The sequence below is a fragment of the Corvus moneduloides genome, chromosome 6 (genome assembly GCF_009650955.1).
Source record: "Corvus moneduloides isolate bCorMon1 chromosome 6, bCorMon1.pri, whole genome shotgun sequence".
In the NCBI taxonomy this organism is placed as follows: Eukaryota; Metazoa; Chordata; class Aves; order Passeriformes; family Corvidae; genus Corvus; species Corvus moneduloides.
In genome coordinates this window covers 37,875,017-37,896,930 of record NC_045481.1, presented here as the reverse complement: position 1 = coordinate 37,896,930, position 21,914 = coordinate 37,875,017, and the positions used below count along the sequence as shown (strand labels likewise).

At 39.2% G+C, this 21,914-nt stretch overlaps 1 protein-coding gene across 11 annotated transcripts; it reads left to right on the top strand.

Moving 5' to 3' along the window:
- Window positions 1-203: 203 nt before the first annotated feature.
- Window positions 204-20,331, top strand: LOC116445873 (carbohydrate sulfotransferase 9-like). Of its 11 annotated transcripts, none has more exons than XM_032112970.1 (5): window positions 6,023-6,239; window positions 6,365-6,399; window positions 13,284-13,394; window positions 15,676-15,823; window positions 16,268-20,331. In XM_032112970.1, exons 4-5 carry the CDS (start codon window positions 15,730-15,732, stop codon window positions 17,116-17,118), a joined length of 945 nt encoding a protein of 314 aa, XP_031968861.1. In that variant the 5' UTR covers window positions 6,023-6,239; window positions 6,365-6,399; window positions 13,284-13,394; window positions 15,676-15,729; the 3' UTR covers window positions 17,119-20,331. The 11 variants fall into 11 exon arrangements, with proteins under 11 accessions (XP_031968864.1, XP_031968870.1, XP_031968861.1 ...); XM_032112971.1 differs by lacking the exons at window positions 6,023-6,239; window positions 6,365-6,399 and adding exons at window positions 7,410-7,568; window positions 7,891-7,981; XM_032112973.1 differs by lacking the exons at window positions 6,023-6,239; window positions 6,365-6,399 and adding an exon at window positions 204-266.
- Window positions 20,332-21,914: the final 1,583 nt, after the last annotated feature.

Below are 21,914 nucleotides of genomic sequence, written 5' to 3'. Positions count from 1 at the left end.
GTCAAGGAAATCTTAAAAATAAAGTTAAAGGTCAGTCAGCCTAAATATTTTCTTCCCTTTTTTCAGAAGTCAAATATTGCTAAGAAAAATTCAAACTTGCCTGCCAAAGAAAGACCACAATGTGTCGTGCTGTGTGTATGGTATTCAAGGATACACCTTCTTTTTATTTGAGCTAAGGCATTAAGTAAACAGAAAGCAGTAAACTCAGCCACAGTTTCACAAGGCTGTATCCAGCAGGAAGCTCCAGAGACAAAAATGTTGTAGAGGTACTTCTTTTTTTAAATTTACTCCTTTTAGAAAATAGTAGGATTCTTTTTTTAAAATCTTCTAGGTGTTTTGTTAGTAAACTAAAACTTCCGTGTTTTCTGTTTGTGTTTTAAAAGATACTGAGTTTTGATTTTAGGTTTAGTGATGTCAAGGGTAATTGGCTTTTCAACTGGTCTCTTCAGATGCAGAAATAATTTTACAGTTGTTAATGCTTTCATGTGGTTTGTTAGTTTTTTTGTTATGTTGCGTTAATTGCAGGGGAAAAAAACAACGAAAAGCACAGAATTTAAGCCAGATATCCAGGATTAATTCCTGTTACCTAGGAATTATTATGTGCAACTATCCATGTAAAGGAGATACACAATCACCTAAAAAGCGAAATATTTTTTAGATAATAGGTTTAAAGCAGTAGTAGTAGTAAGAAGAAATGTTGATATTGTTTATAGACAAATTTGAACTTCATAGGTTATTACAGTCTACATTTTCTGTATTTTTGTTCTGTCTGCTTCAATTGAAATGGTCTTATTTAACTTCTTCAGTTTCTCCTTTGATATCTAAAACTCTTGGCCTCAAAACCCTAGAAAAGCCTCTTAAGGCAAGATACTTTTTGCCCTTTCAAATTTCTGAATTTTTTTATCTATCAATATGATGTATGGACCTATTTTTTTACTAGTGCAAGGACTCTTATTTCTGAAAACATACAGAAAATACAAAACTGCACGCGAGTTTCTTTTACCGTCATTTTATTTGTGAGATTATTTCTGGAATACTCTTTCCTCTGGGATTCTTACATGCCAAAATCTGAAGCTGCTTGGGAAATCTTTCCACAATAAAAATCCTAAACTTCTGAGCACTTTTACCTGTAGGATGAGTTCTACTACACTATTTTGGAAGCAATAAACTGCCTCTTTTGTTCAGCTCTTGTAGCATTTGAATGGGGGTTGCCATTTAACAATACAAATTAATTAGTAGCTTCTTCTATTTCTTCTATTTCACACTCTGCTTAAATATTTTTTAAAATTTCAACCTTTTGAAAGATCCAAATAGTTCTAAATTTGAAACAAAGAAAACTGAAACGAAGGATCACCTTGGGGTTTCTTTCCTCTTCAGGCTTCACGTATACTAAGAGTGCTTCACTAGTTAGAAATTCTTGTGAACAGTATTGGCAGATTTTCTGAGTAAGCATGTAAATGTGTAACAGAGACATGCTTTGTACATTTAGTCATGCCTGTGTGGACCAAGCAAGAGATAGCTGTGAAAGTGCTACTTAATTGTGACTGTACAAAGTGCTTCTGCCATTTTCTTTCCTCATTCATGTAGACATTCCTCATTCTGCTCTCCCGTGGTGAGCCCTGGCTTGCACTTGGGCATAGGCATGGTTAGCCACATTTGTACAACCCATACTATGGTTACACAACATGATACCATGTCCTGTTTCTTAAATAAATGTTAAAAGGATCATTAAAAGCCATGTTTTATTTTTATTACTATATTCAGGCTGAAATAGGATCTGAGGGGAAAGAAAACACCGTGAAGAATCAATAATTTAAAAAGTGATGATCTTTCTGGGTAGTTTCATTGCAAGTCTTCATGCAGAACTGCTTTTCCAAGGCTACATTAGTTATCCGAAATCCAGATGCTGCTATTGCTTCTTTTCTTTCTGGAAGAGTAGAAGTTGTGAGAAAACAAGTTTATCTTACTTGCTACTTAGTTTTAGATAGTGTTGCTACTAATTAACAAGTTTTAAATTAACATCTCCCATCTTTGAACCCTTATAAGAACAATGATATTATAAAACAATTCCACGCTGTCAAAAAAGGCTATCTCACATGCAAAAATGTCATTGACATCTTTTATCTTTGAGGGAACACAACTTTTCCCTCATGGCAGCTATTTGCTTCATGTACTGAAGCCTTGGCCCTTGGGACTCTGTTTATTAAGTTTATTGAACTTTTTATTCCATCTTAATTTCAATTGAAGATGGGCTCAGAAGCACAGCTATTGGCAGTTCCTTTGGGATTCAGTCACTAGTGTTGCTTCATGGGTTTAGATGGATGTGGTTATAGCTGCTCAAACAGGGAGACAGATATTGCTTATAGATGTAAACTTTTCCCCTGCTTTTATAAAGTTTTAAAACTCTGATAGTATAAATGAATGATTTAGTTTGTTCTTTTATTCTCAGCCTTATTTGAGGTGAAATACCTAACCCTCAACAAAAGCTTACTACAGCAAAATCTGAAAAGTTTACCCAGAGAAAAGTCGTAGGCTAGTGAATTTATGGAAAAAAATATTTCTTGTATGACTCCTCCAGTATGCTATATAGGGCAAGCATGAATTTCATGGTATGCTGGATATTACTCTGAGTTTCAAAAGTATGTTTCACAGAAACAGATTATCTTGTATATTTTAGACAAATCCAGTGTTCAATAGAAATTCAGAAGGCCAGAAAGGAGTATCAAATGGATTGTTCCTGGTTCAAATAGTTTATAAAATGTGAAAACTGTAATATTTCTGCAAGATTAAAACTGCTTCAAGGAGATTTTTTTCTGTACAAAATCACCTGAACACGTGTCTCTAAGTGAATTGCAGAGGCAATACAGGTAATGACTAACACTGGTATTTGCTGGCAATGGTGTCACATGTCCTTGGATCTTCTGTAATGCAGTAGTACAACAAACATCGCTCTGTGAGATTTTCCTTGAGCTGGTCATCCACAGGATACAGTTCTTTGGCCAAGAATGTCTGTACTTCGACAGAATTGGACCTTTGGTGGAAGGCAGGCAAAAGGAATTTAATCTTTTCTGCCAAGTGAGGATACTTTATTATAAACTCGTGTGATCTTGAAGTTTGATTAATACAAAGAAGGAGCACATTAAAAAATTGTTAGATGAAGCAACCTGATTCTGCAGCCCTCTAACAAAGTATGTCTCCATATTTTCTGCCCACATCTCATTTCACTCAATTCTGTGTCTTTCATCTCTCATCATAATAAGTGCCCCCTGAGGCAAATGAGCTCTGTGTCTTGTTAGCAGTTTGTGTAGTAGCTCACCAGGAGGGCAGGCTTCAGCAGATAAGAAGACTTCTGTAGCAGACTCCATTGGAATCCTGAGGAAAGAACGTATTTCTGGCAGTTGAGATAGCAGTGTACAACCATCAAATATCAGACACACTACTCTCTAAAAGGATAGCAATCATTTCACCAAAACTCTTCACATTTCTTACGAGAGTTAATGGGATTTACAGTAGAAAAAAAAAGTGACATCATGCCAATCTGGGCTGTGTTAAGCCCCATGGTGGCTTCATTGGTTTGGAGTCACGATATTGAAATAACAGTCTGAGTTTGGATAATTTAGCATGAAAACTTTGTTACATGTACTTTTTGTAGAGAGGTAAGATGGGGTGTCTAAATTATACAACAGGATGAACCACAGACTCAAAGAAAAGGAGACTGGAAAAGACCTCAAAACTTCATTTTGTGCATTCTGAAGCTCCAAAAAGAAATCAACTGTGCCTCAGAAATGAAAAAGGATCTAATTGTCTTTATTGGTAATAAGATTTTCTTAATATATAGCATAACCTTCATGTGTCATATTTGGAACCCACCGCTTTATACACTACAGATAAAAAAAATACCATCCCTCCTTACCTCCTTAGAGGTAACTTATATAGATGATAGTTTTCATGTGTTCAGTTGTCCTTCTGTTCTGTAAACGGAGTAAGCCCAATTCTTTCAATCTTTCTTTCTTGTGGCTTTTCTTTTTTCCCAAGACAACTGACCATTTTCTCTGCTTTTCTCTGGACTCTTTCCAGTTGGTCTGCCTTCTTTTGGAACAGTTTTACTTGAACAGGACACAGTGCTACTGGTTGCTGTGCTAGACAGAAATATAATAGGAGGTATTCTTAAATGTATCAAGCAAATGTACAATCAGAGCAGTTTCTCTTCCTAATATGTAGTTTGCATTCTTGATACGATGAAACGCTACTTATTCGTGAATAACTTGTGAGTGACTGGTACCCCTCTTATCCCTTTTATGGCAGAATGGCTGCTCCATTTTTATGAACTATTATTCCCCCTTATTATTCCCCCTAAACACAAGTGCATTGCAATGTGTTTTCTCCTACAGATAATTTATCTTATTTGTCAAAAGCATTCTGAGTTTAATGTACCGTGCAATGAGTTTACTGTTCACGTGGGCTTATTGTTATCTACGAGGTGGAAGGATTGTTCCTTTATCCAAATCATTAATGATCTGGGCCATTACTTGGCCCAGAATGGACCCAGCTAGAATCTTACTGATTATGTTTTTTGAGTTTGATAGTGAATGATTAAAAACTAATCTTTGCCTGTGGTTTTGGTGTTGGTTTTGTTTGCTTGGTTCTGTTTTCCTTGTTTGTTCCCCAGCCCAGGTAGTTTTTCACTCTTCCAGAAATTGTTTCGCTTTAATATACTTTTGAAAATGCTATGAGTCAATGCTATAATGTCAATAACATTATTAAAATAAAAACATATTATGTAACCTACTGTTTCTGTGTTTGGAAGACTTGTTGCCATGTTACAGAAATTAATAGCCAACATGCCAAAAAATACAAAGCAATATAGCTCAACTCTCTCCAACCTTTTATGAATAATCTATATTTTCATTTATTCTAGTGTTTTTCCAGAATTGATCTCTTCTTCATTTCTCGACTTTATAAAAGTGAGCATTGTGTTCACCACTTCACACATTTCTCACACAACTTCTGAGAGTTTTCAGACAAAGCTAACAGATCTGATCTTGCTCCTCTCCGTTGCCAAGGTATCTTAACATGTACTTCCTCAGGCTCAGGTGTCACTATGTATAGCATTCTTTTCACCTCTTTAGCAGCCTGTGAAGTAGCCGTCTGTATCTGTGCAGGGGTGTCAGTTCCTATTGCAGTCCAGGGACACTTATGCATCAACAACTAGAGAGCTCTCCTGGAGACACGCTGTAGTGGTATACTTGAGGATGAGGTGAACTGCAGTATTTTCAAATTATTTTTGGTCCTGTTCCTGTCCTATTCTAGACAGATTCTTTCTTACTGAGTTTAGTTATTAGTCATGTAATAACAGTTGACCCTTTTATGAAGAATGATGGAAAACGTACATCAGCCTTCTGCAAGTGAACTATCACTAGGGTTTTCTTTTCCTTCCAGATTTGTTTTCTTGCTATCTCTTGTCTCCATTTCTTTTTGCAGTTAAATTTGTGCTTTATCCTTTATGACTTTGTTTCAGCATCTAGTGCTATTCTTTGATACTTGTGCTTAGGAGCTTGACCTGGTTTCCACTTTCTGTACATTTTCTTCTTGTGTTTCAGGTCATTGAAGACCGTGCTGCTTAGCCAAGTAGCCAAGTTGATCTCTGACTATACTTCCTATCCTCCTACTGTGTAGGATTGTTTGTGCTTGTACCCTAAACATAATTTCTTTAAGGAAGTGCCAACTCTACTGAATTCCTTCTGCTTTAGCCATGTTTCCCATGAGAACTTACCTTCCAGTTCCCAGAGTTTATTGGAGTCTTCTTGTATAGAGTTCATTGGGTTAGAATTGATCTTGCCTCTTGTTCTTCATCTAAAAATAATGCATATTATCACAACACAGTTACTCTCAACCAAATTACCTTTGCCCTCCTATTCCTGACCATCCCCTTTCTTGGTTGCTTAGCAGGCAGCCTCTTGGCAGGCTTCTCTTGAAGCACTTGGCAGGCTCTAACAACTGCTGTAGACCCTGCAGGGAGTGGTTAAATGCTGCTCGTTATACCTAGAGACAGACACAGCACAGTGCTTTGTAATGTGCAACTGGAGATGCTCACCTAAACATTCTCAGGGAAACACTGGCAACTTTTAGCTGGGCATTTAATCAAAACAGACAAGTACTACGTGTACAGTGTTTCAGATGCTCTCCTGTGAAAGCATCTGTGTGGATACAGAAACATTTTGCCCAGCCTTGAAGTCCAGGTAAGGAGAAGACAAAATCTTTCCCCTATTTCCTTTGCATACCTAGGCATAAAATTTAAATGACATGTCTCTCTGGACTGATCTTTCTTTGTCTGAATCTTTGCTGTTTATTTACCATCACTCAGAGGCATGGGAAATCTCCACTGAGGCTGTCTGATTGGTGAGTAAAATTGGATTGTTAGTGGCTTTTTATGTTACCATGATTTTGTAAGTGTGGGCAAATCTCTGCAAAGGGAGATTTCTTTTTCAGAGTTCGTTGGGGTTTTTATTTGTTTATGTATCTAAAAATTGACATAAAATATTTTAAGGCATAAACTGAGACATTGTTTAGCTTTTGAAATCACACTATGGTGAAATGAATCTACAGAAGATTTTTTTGTCAGCCTATTATTCATTGCTATGGCTTTCCTCAGTTAAGAAGTTGATGTTACAGGGATTCTGGTGCCTGAAATGAAATGACAAAGGCTTTCATTCACTTTCTGGCTTTATTAAGGGTAGTATGCGTCTTGACTCTTCTAATTTCAATACAGTTTGTAGCTATGTAGGATTTTGTCAGATTTCAAGCATTTCAGCAGAAATTTTTCAGGCTAGATATCTGCCTCAGGATATTTTTGAAATCCTTTGAGCAACAATAGTTTATAGATTTTTATACAGGAAATCTGTGCTCTTTTTTGTTATCTTAAATGATTCCAGTGACCTTTCCTCTAAGAAGTTCAGGTACATTGCAGACTTTGAAATAAGCATTTGAAAAATGAGGTTAAGAGGTTCCTCTTGTACATTCTCAGTGGAACCTCTTCTGCACTGTAGAGTAAAACATCCGTTTTAAAGAACAAGGCAAACATGAGCAAGACCTCTAGGGAGAAATTGTTGGGGATTGCTAGCAAAATAGATTCAAGAAAAAAATCAGCAGGAAAATATGCCTTGGTGCCTAGTGCGAAAATTGATGTGGGAGGGAAAGAAAAGGGAAATGCGTCAGTTTAGTTTGGGAGATACTAAAATAACTACAGAAGCTGAAGTGCAGAGCCTGGGACTAGCTGAGTACAGAACTGAGAGTGAGAAGCAGTGGGGCTGCGTGGGAATCTTGGAAGTAGAAGGAGAGACAGTTCTGATGAGCTGGGCTCAGAAGTGGGGTTGTTGGAGGGGGGGCTGTGAGGCTGACTGAGGAGATGAAGGGAGGAGTCTGGCAGGGGGAGCCAGCAAAGAGCTGGTTTGTGCGTGAGGAAGGCTGAACAGCAGAATCAGGGTGAGATCTGATGGGTGTTTGGGAAGCTGGGGAACAGGATTTGCTGGGCAAGCTGCCTGGGGACAATATGAGGAAGGCTTTTGGAGGTGAGAATTTGCTGGAGATTGGGTTAAAATTTTGCCTGAGGAATAGAAGCAGGGACTGGGAAAGATGGGGTCACGCCTGGGATGGGGGCTAAGGGAAAAGCTCTGGTGCCCATGCAAATATGTGTTAAGCAGGAGTGTTGTAGTGCTACTGGAGAGTGGAGTGCAAAGAGAGGGGGGTACCAGGAGAGGAAGACTCTGGGCAGGCCATGCTAATGGTGGGAGCAGGGGAAGCAGGGACAAGATGTCCTATGGATCATTTTCCTTCAGTGCCAGGAATGGCATCCCACATGGCCAAGTCTCACCATTTTGTTGCTGCCAGCAGGTAAGACTGATGAGTTTGGGACTTGTCACTGTTGATGCTGGGTTTCTTCAGAAGATAGCAGCCTACTGCCACCATAGGTTATTCTATTAGAGTGAGTATCATGAGACTGGTCAGGGGAGCTGATTCACCACTGACAGTGATTTTTGTGCATGTTGTTATGATATTCATGAATACATTTTTCAGCAGCTTTTCAACACTTGGTTTTTAAAGAAACAAGATACTCCGCTCAACTTGACATGTTTGGTTCACAGGAAAAACATGTTCTTGAGACACTCAAGAGCTGTGCAGTAGGATCCCCACTACCTATGGCAGATGAAGGAAGGTGTACGGTGAACCAGGCAAGAGTTTTTAGGATGAGAGTTTGTGTTCTTTGTCTGCTGTGATAATCCCATGTGGTGTGGGGTGCCCACCTTTTCAGAGACTCATTGACTCTCCATTCTTCATTTTCTGGATACTTGAGCAGACTGTGGAAACCAGATTTGCAGATTTTTCAAGCATTTCTATCTGCAACTGAATCCACAAGACTATTTTGAACTTAGAGTGTACTGTAACGTCAAATGCTTTGAAATGTCAAGTCTTTAGTTTCAAGACTGTTCTGCCAAAAGGCAGCAGACACTTCATTTCATGCTCTCCATGATTTAGCTTATCATTTTAATCCTACTGTCTCCAAACTTCTTAATTTTTGATACTGCATGTGTCATAGTATGCTATAAAAACATGGTTCATAGAAACAGACTTAAAACATAACATTTCTGCTGAACAGCTTGCCCTGAAACAGAGAGGAGAGCAGAAAGGAAAGGAAAAATAGGCCTAGATTCATGTAGGAAGAGGGAAAAAGGTATACACAGTTTGTCAGTAAGTGTCAGGATGTTTCAGGCAAAGAGGTTATTTCTGTCAAACAGCAGACACCAAATCACTGGTGTTAGGACTTGTACATGATTCCTGTAAAGGAGTCTTTGAAGGAGTATAAAGAAGAAAGAGTGGGGGGGAATGAGAGTAGAGGTATGGTTTCAGACAAAATTAGTTTTGGATCCTGAAAATGAGGTTCAAAATCTGGACTAGAATGACAGGAGAAGCTGAATGAGATAGGAGCAAAAAGGAAAACAATTTAAGCAGAAATGCTTTGTATTCACTGGAGTGTAAAAAGAGAGAGGTCATAGCTGTCATCAATTATGGTTGAGGGGTGGGGACAGAAGGGTATAAACCCGTGAACAGCAAACAGGAGTTTGCCTGGGGGCGGTGTGCAAAGAACTGGGACTTTTACAAACAGTTTTGACGGGGCTGATTGGTGTGCAGTGGCAGGAATTCATGAATCAAGATCGTACTGGGAGGTGAAAAGCTTGAGGGGACAAAGAGGATCTAGGTCTGAGACAAGGTGGGTAGACCTGAATGGCAAGAAAAACACTGCTATTACTGACATTAGCTGAGAAGAGAAACATGGGAGGGGACAGTAAGACATATGCAAAGGCAGAGAGTTAGTTACATACATGACAAAGCAGAGGGACTTTGCGAGACCCATCTGCTATGAAACAAGCCTGGGAGGAGGAGACCGTTCATTGCCATCGTGGCTGGTGTGCATTGTTCTAAACTTTTCTTCTGTACTTCTTTTTTTCCCCTTTTTCCTTCGTTCCAAGTTTTTTAGACTCATCTAGATTCCCTAAAAGAAAGTGGTGAAGTTTTCTCTCCTGTGATTGGTTTTGCAGTGATTTAAATTGCAGTTGATAAGTGCATGGAATTTTGAATTAAGTGTTTAGATAAAAAGGCCCCACAGCCCATTACCAGATGTCAGGCACCAAAAGCAGTAACAGGGCACCATCCAGTCCCCTGGGGCTGCCCGCCACTGCCCACAGCCTGGGACCCCACGTCAGCCTCCTGAGGCCACCAGTCCCTGACCCAGTGATGCTGCAGCAGATTCCCAGGTCCCAGCCAAGCTGGGCCCACCCACGAGCCAGGTCTCCTCACTGAATCTATCTCTGCTTAGAAAATCAAAAATTTCTTTCTGGCTGCAGTTCCAGGAGGGAAAAGAGAGACAAGTTTGATCACTTAGTAAGGGCCGGGTTCCAGTGCATGAGTGACTGCACTGCATACAGTCTCGTTCCTCTTTAAATGTCTGTGGTAGTTTATTGGATAATTAGCATATTGCCTTCTATGAATTTCTTTGAGTTTGTTCTTCTTCGTCTTCACTGAATTATACCTTGTGTCTTTTTCAGTCCAGTTCTCAACCTCCCTTTTCCACAACATTGTTAGAGCAGGCTACAGAATCTTTCTATTTCCCTTGGCCCCCAGCTCTGCCACTTTTCCTTGGGTTTCTGTTTCCTGCCTCTCTCTGGGAGCTTTTGTCAGACTCGCTGCTGCCTTTTTCCCATGTACTCTTTTTTTCCTCTTCACTTTTGTCCTTTTCAAGCCAAAATTGGCTCTTCCTTTCGCTTGCTCTTTTGTGGGCTGGTTGGTAACAATTTTAGCACACTGGCATCATAACTGGTGTCGGCATCCCTGAAAGGGAAGACTTTTAGGAGTGATTTTAGGTGAAAAATGTAATGGCTCTCTAGGTGCTTCATAAACTTGGTTCAAAAGCAGGGGCAGCAGAGGAGAAAGCATGAACTGGTTTTTTATTATCATGGGCTAATGGTAACAGCGGCTACCAATATGACTGATCAGAAAGTAAAGCTGAGCTTTTAATACTGTATGAGAAATGATAGATGAAGAAAAACTTTGGAAGGTAAGACAAGGAGATGACATGGAACTAAGTAGAGAAGGAAAAGCTAAAAGGCAGGCAGAAGAAGTGGTGTAGTGAGAATAATAAGCAGATTCATTATGGCAGTGAGGAAGCTATCACAACAGTTGCTGAGACCAGAAAGAAGTCTGATGCAGTAATGGAGGGCTGAGATGACCACTGCACAGAACAAGATTTTTAGATTGTGCCTGTAATGGAAATTGTTACTTTGTACCCACCTCAGTGCTGTGAAGTGTGCTGTTCTGTGGGACGCCCTTGTCAGCCTTTTCCTCTGTAGCTCCCAGCCTAGACCATATGCTGTCTCCCCACTGGGCTTGTACCCATTCTCACTTAACACCATTCAACCCGTGCTGCAAATAAGATGATGTTCAATACTGTCTCTTGTTGGCAAAATGACCCAGGTCAGATACTTTTTCTAGCCCTTGGCTGTCTGTAACTTGTCTGAGTTTCCTAATCCATTACTGATTTTCCATTTCATGGACAGGCCAGCCCGGCTGCTAAGGCTCCACTTTCTGGGGTCTTTCTCCCTCCTGTCCACCCATCACAAACTGTACAAGCAAGGGTGCTTCAGGCTTGGTCGAACAAGGCTCTCGCTCTTGCAATTCACTCTGATAGAACGGCACATGCAGGACTGAATCCAGAGCTTGGTTTTCCTGCCCAGGCTGTTCTTGGGTGCTTTCTACACGTCATCCCCTCCTCACCTTCTATGTACCCATGCACATATCAGTATGTATGTATTTGCAGTTGTCTTTTTGAAGGGATTAACAGGGCTTAAGTACAGAATGGGGTTCAGCAACTGAGAATGTTATCTGTTTTCAGAGATTTTCCCTACCTTCCACTGAGCTGCCCTACAGGTACTTTTTTTTACTTCTGGCTTCAAATATGTCAGGAACACAAATAAGTATTGTTGTAATTTCATTCTTTTAATCTGGAAAGTTCCACTTATCAAGTGGGTGCAGAGGATCACCCCACATGCTCAGCTCTGACCAGGGTCTGTATGTGAAAAAATTAGCTTGAGGCGCACCTTTGTAAGTTTACTACCAGAAGACTTTAAATCATTATCAGCTTAGTTAGTTTACTTGAAGCAAATAATATGCCAATGTAACTGATACTAATGTGTTTTGGAACTATACATATATGTGTGTATACATATGTACACACTTGTGTGTACATGTGTTTCTGTACTTGGGTAAGAGGTGCCACACAAAAAGACTTAACAGTAGTCAATATTACCAGCTATAATACTTCTTATTTTTTATGAAAGTATCAAAATATTATTTTTAAGTCTTTTTTAAAAAATATTTCTTTAAATACTAAGGATTTTTCAATTGCAATGGTTCAGAAGTTCCAGGAGAAGGATTAGGGTTAAATTATATTATGAATCCTTGCTTCAGCAGTTGAAGGACAGAACAGTGTACTAAGTGATACCTGTGCAAGGCAATGCAACCTATTCCTTTGATGCCTATTCTAGAAATAAATCTGCTCAGCAGGAGGAAGAACTTCAGTCTGAGTGTGATGTGTTAGGTCATGTACTCGTGTAACATTAAAACATCTTTTGTTATAGGAAATGGATGTCACCAGACTGACTTACTATTTTTGTATGGCTTTGGTCGATTAAGGCAATAGCACTGATATAGTGGATTTAGAATTGTATAAAGGATTTGACTTGATTTGACAGCAGGTTTTGGCTAAGAAGCTAGAAAGACATCAAATCAGCTGGACACACACTGAAGAAATTAAACACTAATTAACTGACAGGCCTCAAAAAGTCTTATCACCTGATAGCAATCCTTTTGAAAGACTCCTGCAAGAAAGGATTCTATGAGGATAATTCTTGCTTTCTGGTTTACTCTTTAGTAATGAGCAAAAAAGAGTCAGACAATAGTTTTTGATGTAATTGGCAGAATCCAGTAACACATGCAGATATTGAAAATATTAAGCCATATCTATGTATAATTCATTTATAATGATGTGATCTGAAGAACAAGGAAAAATCAACAGTGCAGTGTAAGGCTGTTATCTGGAAGATTATATGCTTCATTAAAAATTTAAACAAGATTTTAAAAATCCACCTCCTCTCTACCCCTCCACCGCCCTTCCCTATGTATGACAAGAACAAAGAAGGTTAACGCCTTATATTTAATTTTTAGGATCTTCTTTTCTGGGAGTATGTAAGATCCAAAGAGACATTTAGATCCCTGTCTTCCTGTTTTGTTACTTTTCAGTAGAAGGGGTTTCTGGTTTTTTTTATGAGTCTTATGATGCTGTCTTTCCATCTTGCCCGGGACAGCCCATACTGCTGCCCTTCGGTTACAGCAGAACTAGTCTATTTAGTATGGACTTTTTATGTTAGCAGACTCACCACTCCTTGACTGAGGAATACCTTTACCTAAAATCACACTTAATTCAAGGTAGGATGAGGGAAAATGCAAAGAGAAGTATTAACTCCTTACATCTTACATAGCAAACACAATTACAAGTACATGGAAAAGCCATAATAAATATAAGGAAAAGTTCATCTGATTTACTGACAGACACCTCTGACACCTACTGACAAAGGTGCTTTTTATTTTGGATTTTTTCCCTCCTTTTTAATTTCCAGGTGACTTGTCCCTCTGACAAAATGGCTCTGAGAATCTTCTTTCCTCCTCTTCCTCAGGTTTCGCTTAGGTGATTTTGATCACTGGAGACTTTGCATTACACAGAACTGCATACTGGGGCCTCCCATCTGAAAACATCTTCCGAAGAAGCCTTTGGACTTCACCTTAAGGTAGCTTCATGTCACGTTGACCTCCCTTGTTGGGGGCAGTGTTACCTCTTACTGCCAGTCTGTTCTGTGAAGTTTTCTAAGGAGTCCAGAAAGATTTCACCTGTCATCTTGGAGCTTGTTCTATCCCTCCTTATGGTCTGATTGTTCTCCTGAATTTAATTAAAGATTCTTTTGCTTCCACAAATATACATAAGTCTTAGAAGAGGAATTGTCTCCTGTGTTTAACTAGGTCCTAAACAGCTTCTTCCCCCCGAGGAAGCAAGTCTCTTCTATTTCCCTGTGGTGACTCATTGACATATTTCCACATGAGATATGTCTTATAGCAGATCTTATATTCTCTAGCAATAGTGTAATTAGTAAATATGCATGATACAAGTATCTAAATAGGGTGAAAATAATCTAGTTCATTTTCTGATTCCTGAGAGAGGTATGATAACATTACTTCTCTGAAGTGACAGCATGTAAAGTGAATGAAGCCCAGCATCCTTCTCCTAAGCACACTCTAACAAGGAGTCCTTGTACAGAATAATTTAGTCATATTGATTTCAATTGCTACACAGTGTGAAATTGTGTCTTCAAACTGTTTCTGAAAAAGAATAAAAAGGGAACACTCAATCTTGGCCCTCATGAGATCAATGAACAACCTGACTGACTTTAGCTGACCTTGAAAACAGCCTCTGGTGCATTAGGACTCGAGGATCACACAGTAAAATGAGAATTGATGTACAGTGAAGAAAAGGTTAAAGGCAAATCTTCCTGAAACTTTTCTTGTAGCCTTTACAACGATCTTATGCAGCCAAGAAAATGAAAAAGTATAGGCTAAATGCCATTGTGTCTAAGAATACTGCATTAATTTGAATGAGAATTGTAACATTTTATTGTAAATACAAGTAAATATTTAATGCAGAGGTAGTGAACAGTGTCCCTCTCCATTCCCCAGGTCATACCTACACTGAGAGAGATTTAGTTATCAGTAATGCTGTTAACTGTATGAGTCTGCAGATATTCTGGTAAAAGTGTGTAATATCAAATACCATGTCAGCCCTGAAAGGAAGAAGCCTTGTGCTCAAGTACAGCTTCAGCAATGTAACTGGTGCTGCCTCTACCGCTGTCTCAGAACACACCAGAAACCAGTTTCCATTATGGCAGCTGGGGCTTATGTATGTCCACACAATGGGTGGCACACAAACAACTTCCAAAGTGGTCCTATTGTATCTTATAAGAACAAAACAAAATACGAAAAATTGAAAAAAAAAGAATTTACATCTTCAAGGAATCCAGGCAATGATGTGTTTATTGCCAACAGGTTCAGGGTGAAAACTTAAGAAGTGGAAAAGGAAGACAGTGCTGTTTGACTTCTTTGATTGTGCAGACTTTATGGAACAGAAAGAGAATGTCATGCTTGCCAGTAGTTATTGTTTTGCACTTAATTTTGCAACTTCCAATAAAAGCATGCTGATGAAAACTCTCTACTGGGGGAAACAGAGTAAGATTGCACAGGGGATTTAGATAGGCCTCTCTCCATGAAGTGCAAGGAGACAGAATGAGTGAGCACAGGAGAGAAAATATGTTGTGTTGGACTGCATTTGCCTTCTCTCCTTTTATCCAGTAACGTGGAACAACTCCTTTTCTGTTGTTTTCTCTACCTCTTCTATACATTTCCTGTCATACTGAACCATTTTGGGGCTCTTCTGCTGCAGCAGCAATGGCAGCAAACATATATACCATGCAGCGTCTTTGGAGAGTGAGAATGGGAGAATTCAAGTTAGTGGTTAGATTCTCTGCAGGAATAAAGAAGAGTTTCTCCTGCAGCAATATATTTGTACAAAGTGGAAAGCTTCAGGGCAACAAATCGAAAGGAACTTATCCTGAATGTGTTATGGTCTTTGTGGATACACCTGTTACAGGTTATAGAGAAGTTTGTGTTCCCAGATTCTAAAGGTTATAAAAAAAATACAACTTTGTAATCTAAATGAAGTTATTGTTCCCCAACAGCTTTAAAAGAGAAGAGAGAAGTATTTGCTCATAAGCAGTTCATTGTTTTGAGAATAGAGGGAATTTTTGGAATACTTCTAAATGGTCATATTAATTGTCTGCTTGTTTTAATAATATAATTGTGGTGAGTCTTTTCCATAAGAGAATTTTTACTTTTTAGCAAAGCCTATTTTTATAGAGCTTCAAAGGTCTTTCTGCTGTCCCAAATTCTGTAAGAGATTTACATGTTATCTTTGTCATATCAGTCATACAAAATCTAACCTGAATTATCTTTCCTTGTTGACAGAAAGACAGGTTTACTCTTTAGTGATCACGTCATTTTCCTTCCTGTGAGAATAACATGAACCAGAAGGTGGTAGTTTTCCTTCTCCCAAATTTTTTATTCGGGATATTTCTTTATGGATTTTTCTCTAAGAGACAAAAAAACCTAACAGGTGAGTAAAGAAATTACCAGCAAGATTTAATGTTTTATAGAAAGAGAGACATCTTTTCCAAATATGTTAGAAAGTGACTATGAAGCCCAAGATACAAACAATACTGTGAAAATATCCAAGGTCCTGTCACTGTATCTATCTATCTTAGCAATATTTGAGAGGCGAGCACTAAAAAACCCATGATGTTGGAACACCAAACTTGCTTAGACTAATACTGCTAACATATTGAAAGTTTTCATTTTAATAAATGTTTCACTAGGGAGGGCAGTTTATTGCATGTTTGCCATAGTCTAGTCTGGCTACAGTAAAAAAAAAAATTGATTTTATCATCTTCATTAAATTTTGTATGCAGGGTGACAGATTGAGTGCTATGATTGTCATAGATAAAGAGATCTATATAAGACTATTTCACTGAAATGGTTTAAATTTCTTCCTTGGTTACAGATGCTTTTCCTGATCCTACTGAATATTGGCTGGCAACTCAAAACAGTCGCAAAAACACACTGGGTTCTGTCTGCCTGAAGAATAACCTTAATAAACCAAGAAGCAAATTGGATTCTCAGGTTGCAAACCAGCTCTTTGTGGAGCACAAGCATAAATTTATCTACTGTGAGGTACCCAAGGTAGGCTGCTCCAACTGGAAGAGAACTATTTTTCTTCTTCAATCAGGTTTGAATGCAAAACCTTCTGAAATTGAGCATGATGACATCCACCAAACCTCACTGATCAAAAGGCTGGCGACTTACCCTCCTGCCTTACAAAAGGAATTTCTAAGCAATTACACCAAAGTGATGTTCACCAGACATCCCTTGGAACGGCTGGTTTCAGCTTACAGAGACAAACTCCTGCACTCTGAGCCATTCTACAGTATCACTGTTGCTAATAGGATTAGGGCAATGTTCAGGAAAAATAAAAATTCTACTGAAAAAGTGAGTTTCCAGGAGTTTGTCAACTTCATTCTAGCAAAAACACCACATACTCTCGACATTCACTGGAAACCAATGTTTCTGCTCTGTGATCCTTGCAACATTCACTATGATATTTTGGGTAAGTATGAAACTCTTGGGTTGGACTCTGAGCATGTTCTGGAGGTCATTGGTGCACCAGAGAGTCTGCAATACCCCAGCTTGAAGAGATATGGGTCAGAGAAACGAACTTATGGTGATATCACCTTGGAGTACCTCAGACAACTGACCTCGGAACAAATTGAGAAGATAAAAAAACTATATGAAATGGATTTTTTTTTGTTCAACTATACTATGAAATATGAGGATTATTTTTCCCTGAATGACTAATGTAGGTTAAGCAAAGACGTTTCCTTTGTACAAAATGGGCAGAACTTGTCCTCACAGGTGCTTGATTGGTGGGCTGGTGATTGCTGCTGAGATTATCCTGGAGTTTGTAGATATGGTTTATCATCCTAAGCACGCTTATAAAAAATCCCTGCCATAATCTCTTGTACCATGCAGGGCTTTACCTATTAAAAAGATTGTCTTCATGTTGATCTTTAACAATGTGTGTTTGTTTCATGAAAACTGTTCATAAATGATAGATTTATGATAAATGATCCATTGGTAAGAGACATGGGAAGGAAGAAGAATGTCACAATGAATATTTTAGAACACCATTTTTATGGTTTGGGTTTTTTTTAATTATAAAAAGACATAAGAAGCAATAAATAATCTAGTTGAGAGTTAAACCACTCTGTCTGCAAGAGCCTTGATCATGGTTACTGTAGGAAAGGAGCAAATAGCTTCAGGTGCTTGAAGCTGCATTACACAGAGCCTAAATGCCAGAATATCTTCCCATCTAGCAGGGCTCTCATCAGAGCCCATCAGCCTCATCCCTCAAGTAGCACAGTTGTCAGCAATCCTGTCAAAGTTTCCATTATAGCTCTTAAAAATCTTCTGATGAGCAGATCTGGTATTCATGGTGACTTTCCAAATTATTTTCATCACTTTTGTAAGCATTATGGTCTGATTTTAGCAGAAGGTCTGAAAAATGCATTGGGTTTTTATAGAGAAGTAGTTAGAGATACCTTCTAAACTGTACAACTGTGGTGCATGATCTAAAATCTCACTGGAAAGGTGACTCATTTATTCTCCAAAAGCACTTAACACCCAGTCAAAGGACAGGCCTGTCAGTGCAGTGGGGACAATGTTTGGGCTCTCCCATTTGTGCCGTTGGAATCCACAAGCCTCTGGGACTTACCTGAACATGGCACTTGGGAGGAGCTGGGTAACCTTACATAATACATTTGTTCTACCTGTGGCTTTCTCACCTTAAAGGAGAATGAGTGCAAATAAATTGTGGACTTATGGTGAGGGGAACAATGAAACATGTGGGAGAGGTAACTCAAACCATTAGCCACTCCTTATATTCCTAGGTGACTTTGGTTTTAGATCACTGAGCGGTCTATAACTGCTATTATATTAAGCATGAGATTTGTCCCTTAAAAAAAAGAAATCTCTTGTCTAGTTATGTTCAAATATTAATTTGTGACCATATTAACAGTAACGAATTTTAGCAACTAATTGTGACTATTAGCACCACCTCAAGGGGCAGTTGGTCTCTCAGCAGCTAACTTGAAAATCTCTCAAATGCACTTAGTTCTTCTCAGCCAAATCTGCAGATGTGTAAAGGTTGGCAGGCTAGTCTTGGACCCAAAGCTGGCTCTCAGCTTCTCATTACACAGAAAAGAACAGATACAAAATAAGTTAATCACACAGTAGCCACCAATCTGTACAGCCTTTGGTGCCAGCAGCATGGCCGAGAGAGAGGTAAAAGGAGACTATGAGAAATGGACACAATGGAACTTAAGTTATGGGGGTTTTAAGGAGCCCTCCCAGCGCAGGGAGTAAAATGCAGGGATTATCTGCTCCAGTGGGAAGGTGCAGTGATATATGACATCGGCTGGAGACAGTGATCAGGCCATGGTGACAAGAGAAGGCCTAGAAAGAAGTGCTCTCTCTCCCCCTTGACAGCAGCTTGTACACAAGCCAGGACTAGCATCTGGCAGGTCTTGCCTGGCTGACTATTTCATAAATTGTGCAGCTCCGGCACAAGGAGAGATCCAAAGTGAGAAGACCAAGCAAGAACAGCAAAACAATTTAAAAAACAAAAAAAATTTATGATTTTATGCAGAATGATTCATGTTTCTGGATCTTACCCTCACCACCACCATATTTGGTGTCCCCATAACCCTACTATTCCCCGATACTGGATTGCTCATGCCACCCTGGCAACCCTGTAGTTCATGTAGGTTTTTCATTTTTTTGCTTGTTAGTTTTCCTTAGGCAGAGGAAGCTGGAAATGACTCCCATCAAAGTTAAGGCTATGCAGAAGGATGCAGTCTCTCTCTTTTTCCTGAACCAGAGCTACATGCTTCTACTTTTTTTGATAGATCATGCAGAGGTAGAGGGGGATAAGATTTGCTTCATAACTCACTTCTACATGATAGATCCCTCCAGAGCTATATCTGAAGCCGTAAGTATATCTAAAAATACATGAGTACTCTGGCACCTTCAGGCAGCCTAGGAAAGCTCGGAAGAAGTGACACTGACAGAGTTTGATGGGTGTCTTTGCTATCAGCACTCAGTGTTAACACCCCCCTCCAGTTTCTTGCTGTTAGATGTGAGTGGCTTTCTATTCTTATTTCCTCCTTCACAGAGGTTCACATACTGTTCCTACAGTGGTGACAGAAAACTGATGGTTAATTCATTCTTCACAAGCACTAGTCAGTAGCAGAAGGGTATCTATTAAAGCAGAAAAATCTCTGTAACTATTCACAGCAGATTTTGAGTTTTGATATTTGCCTATAGGGAACTGTAAGTACCACATTCCTCAGGTCACTGGCTGCTGTAATGCTGTTTAGCTGGTGTGGGTCTGAACAAAGAAAAGCTGCAGAGGACATGTGTGTGCCTGTGTGCTCATGTAGCAACAGCTTTAGGACACGGCATCATAAAAGAAAGGTATAAGTTGTGGATTACCAACAGTAATAAAATGAGAATAATGGGTTGGAAAAGAGAAAAAAAAAAAAAATCATTCTTGATACTGTATTATAATAAAAGTTGATGAAGGCTCTGGACCTTGTCCTAGACAGCCCACAAGATCTGCAAGACACCTGTAAACTTTATGATGAAATTTACAACTCTTCATGGAATCTAAGAGAAGTTTCCTGTACTGTCTTCCCTAAAAGTGCACTGTCCAGAACAAGGCTCTAAGCTGAGCTGGGCTCCCTCCTGGCTTTTGCCCAGAGAATAGGCCCCAGTGGTATGTCCTTCCTCTGGATGCTGACTCTTGGTGATGTGTTCCTGGGAGGAAAATGGATTCTTGCAGTTGGGAGCAATGGTGGAGGCAGTGTGGTGAGGCTTAGGCCCCAGGGAGGAATTGAAGGGGGAGGGAGTGCCATAATTCATCTTCTGATTTATTGTTGTATGCCTGTGATATGGTCATTGCTATGTTCTTTTCTGATTACCTTAATAAACTGTAGCGAGTTAACATGTTAATCTCTTTGTTCATCCTTCTCAATAACATCGGTTTAAAAAAACAAACCCAACCCAAAGTTGTTCTAGCAAATAAAAAAAAAGCCACACGCTATTAGACAATAATCCATACAAAGCTGCTTGCCTCTGATCTGCTACATTAATATAAGACTGCCTCACAGAAATTTTAAAGAATTGAAAGAATTAGCAAATATTAATGTGTGCTCCAGTTTGAAGAAAAAATGCAAATAAGTTGAAAAAGGAAGAGAAAGAAAAAATCCTGCAAAGTCAAGCTTGCATCTTTCCCACAAATCTATCTATCAGCAGAGAGAAAATAAGAGACTTTTCCCATTCTCGTGGAAATTCACACACACACTTTCAGGATAGGTATCCACAAACCTGACATCATACTTTCTTCATGGAAGCATAACAGATCTAACAGATGATCAGTGTATGTCAGCAATGGAGACCATGTCACCAGTTGTTCCTTGAACGTTTCCTCCACTTTAAAAACAATGATTCTGCCTGCAAGCAGTCCTAATTTTTCACACAGTTTTGAATGTGAGTCTTAACAGGTAAACTGTGATTAGTGGTTTCTTGCTCAGAGAATTTCAAAGAGCAGGACAGCTGTGAACAGAATAAAAGGTGTGAGCAATGAAACTTCAAGTGTTTGCTGTTCCACAGAAGTGTCTCTGACCAATGGGAAGAAGAGGAAACACCACCCGTGCAAGTCATTGCACATCAGACAAACTGCAGTGCTCACTGCTCACAGCTAGAAGGTGATTCCATTTCTGTGTTCAGAGTGATAATAAGTCAAAAGCTTTTAGCTTGATGATCACCAGGTTTTTTGGCTTGTTTGTCATAGAAGTAGAAAAAGAAAAGGAAACAGGAAAAGAAAAAGGCACCAATGCTCCGTGATTGTGCTGTAGGCCTGACATGATTTCTCTCTGTCACAGCAGTTCTTACCTCCCTTCCTTCCAGAATTATAAATTACGACATGATTTAGTATAAAACAAAAAGTTATTGAATTGAGTGACATACATAAATCAATGTAAACCAAATAAAATCAAAATAGGCAGAGAATTTATCTGACAGAAGTGTCTGAAATTTCAGGAACTTCCTCTTGCAAGTCTGGACAGGTATCAAATGTACACAGGGGGCAGCTAAAATGCTGCTTCTAGTAAGAACTATTTTTATAGAAAAAGCTCAAGTCATCATAAATGTCAGTCAGTATACTGAGATTGAAATTCCAAATAAATCAGCAGAACAAAAATGAGTGATGCATCACAGGATCAGGTCTGTGAAAAGGAAATGGCTCCACTTTGTTTCAGCACTACCCATCTCCACCTCACCTTTGCTCACCACTACAAGAACAATTCCTTTACATCTTCAGGACCCTGATAATGGCTTCTTTTGGAGATGTACCAAAGCTTAGCAAGATGAAAGGGCTTTCTCAAAAAGTGCCATCATCCCAGCCTGTAAAGCCATTGTTAACAAGATTATGCAGCATTTGTGGAGTCCCACCAAAGGTACAACAGTCCAACCACAGTGGAGCTCAGAGCAGAACTTAGCATGAGTACCCAAAGCCAGGTGGGCATACTCCAGTT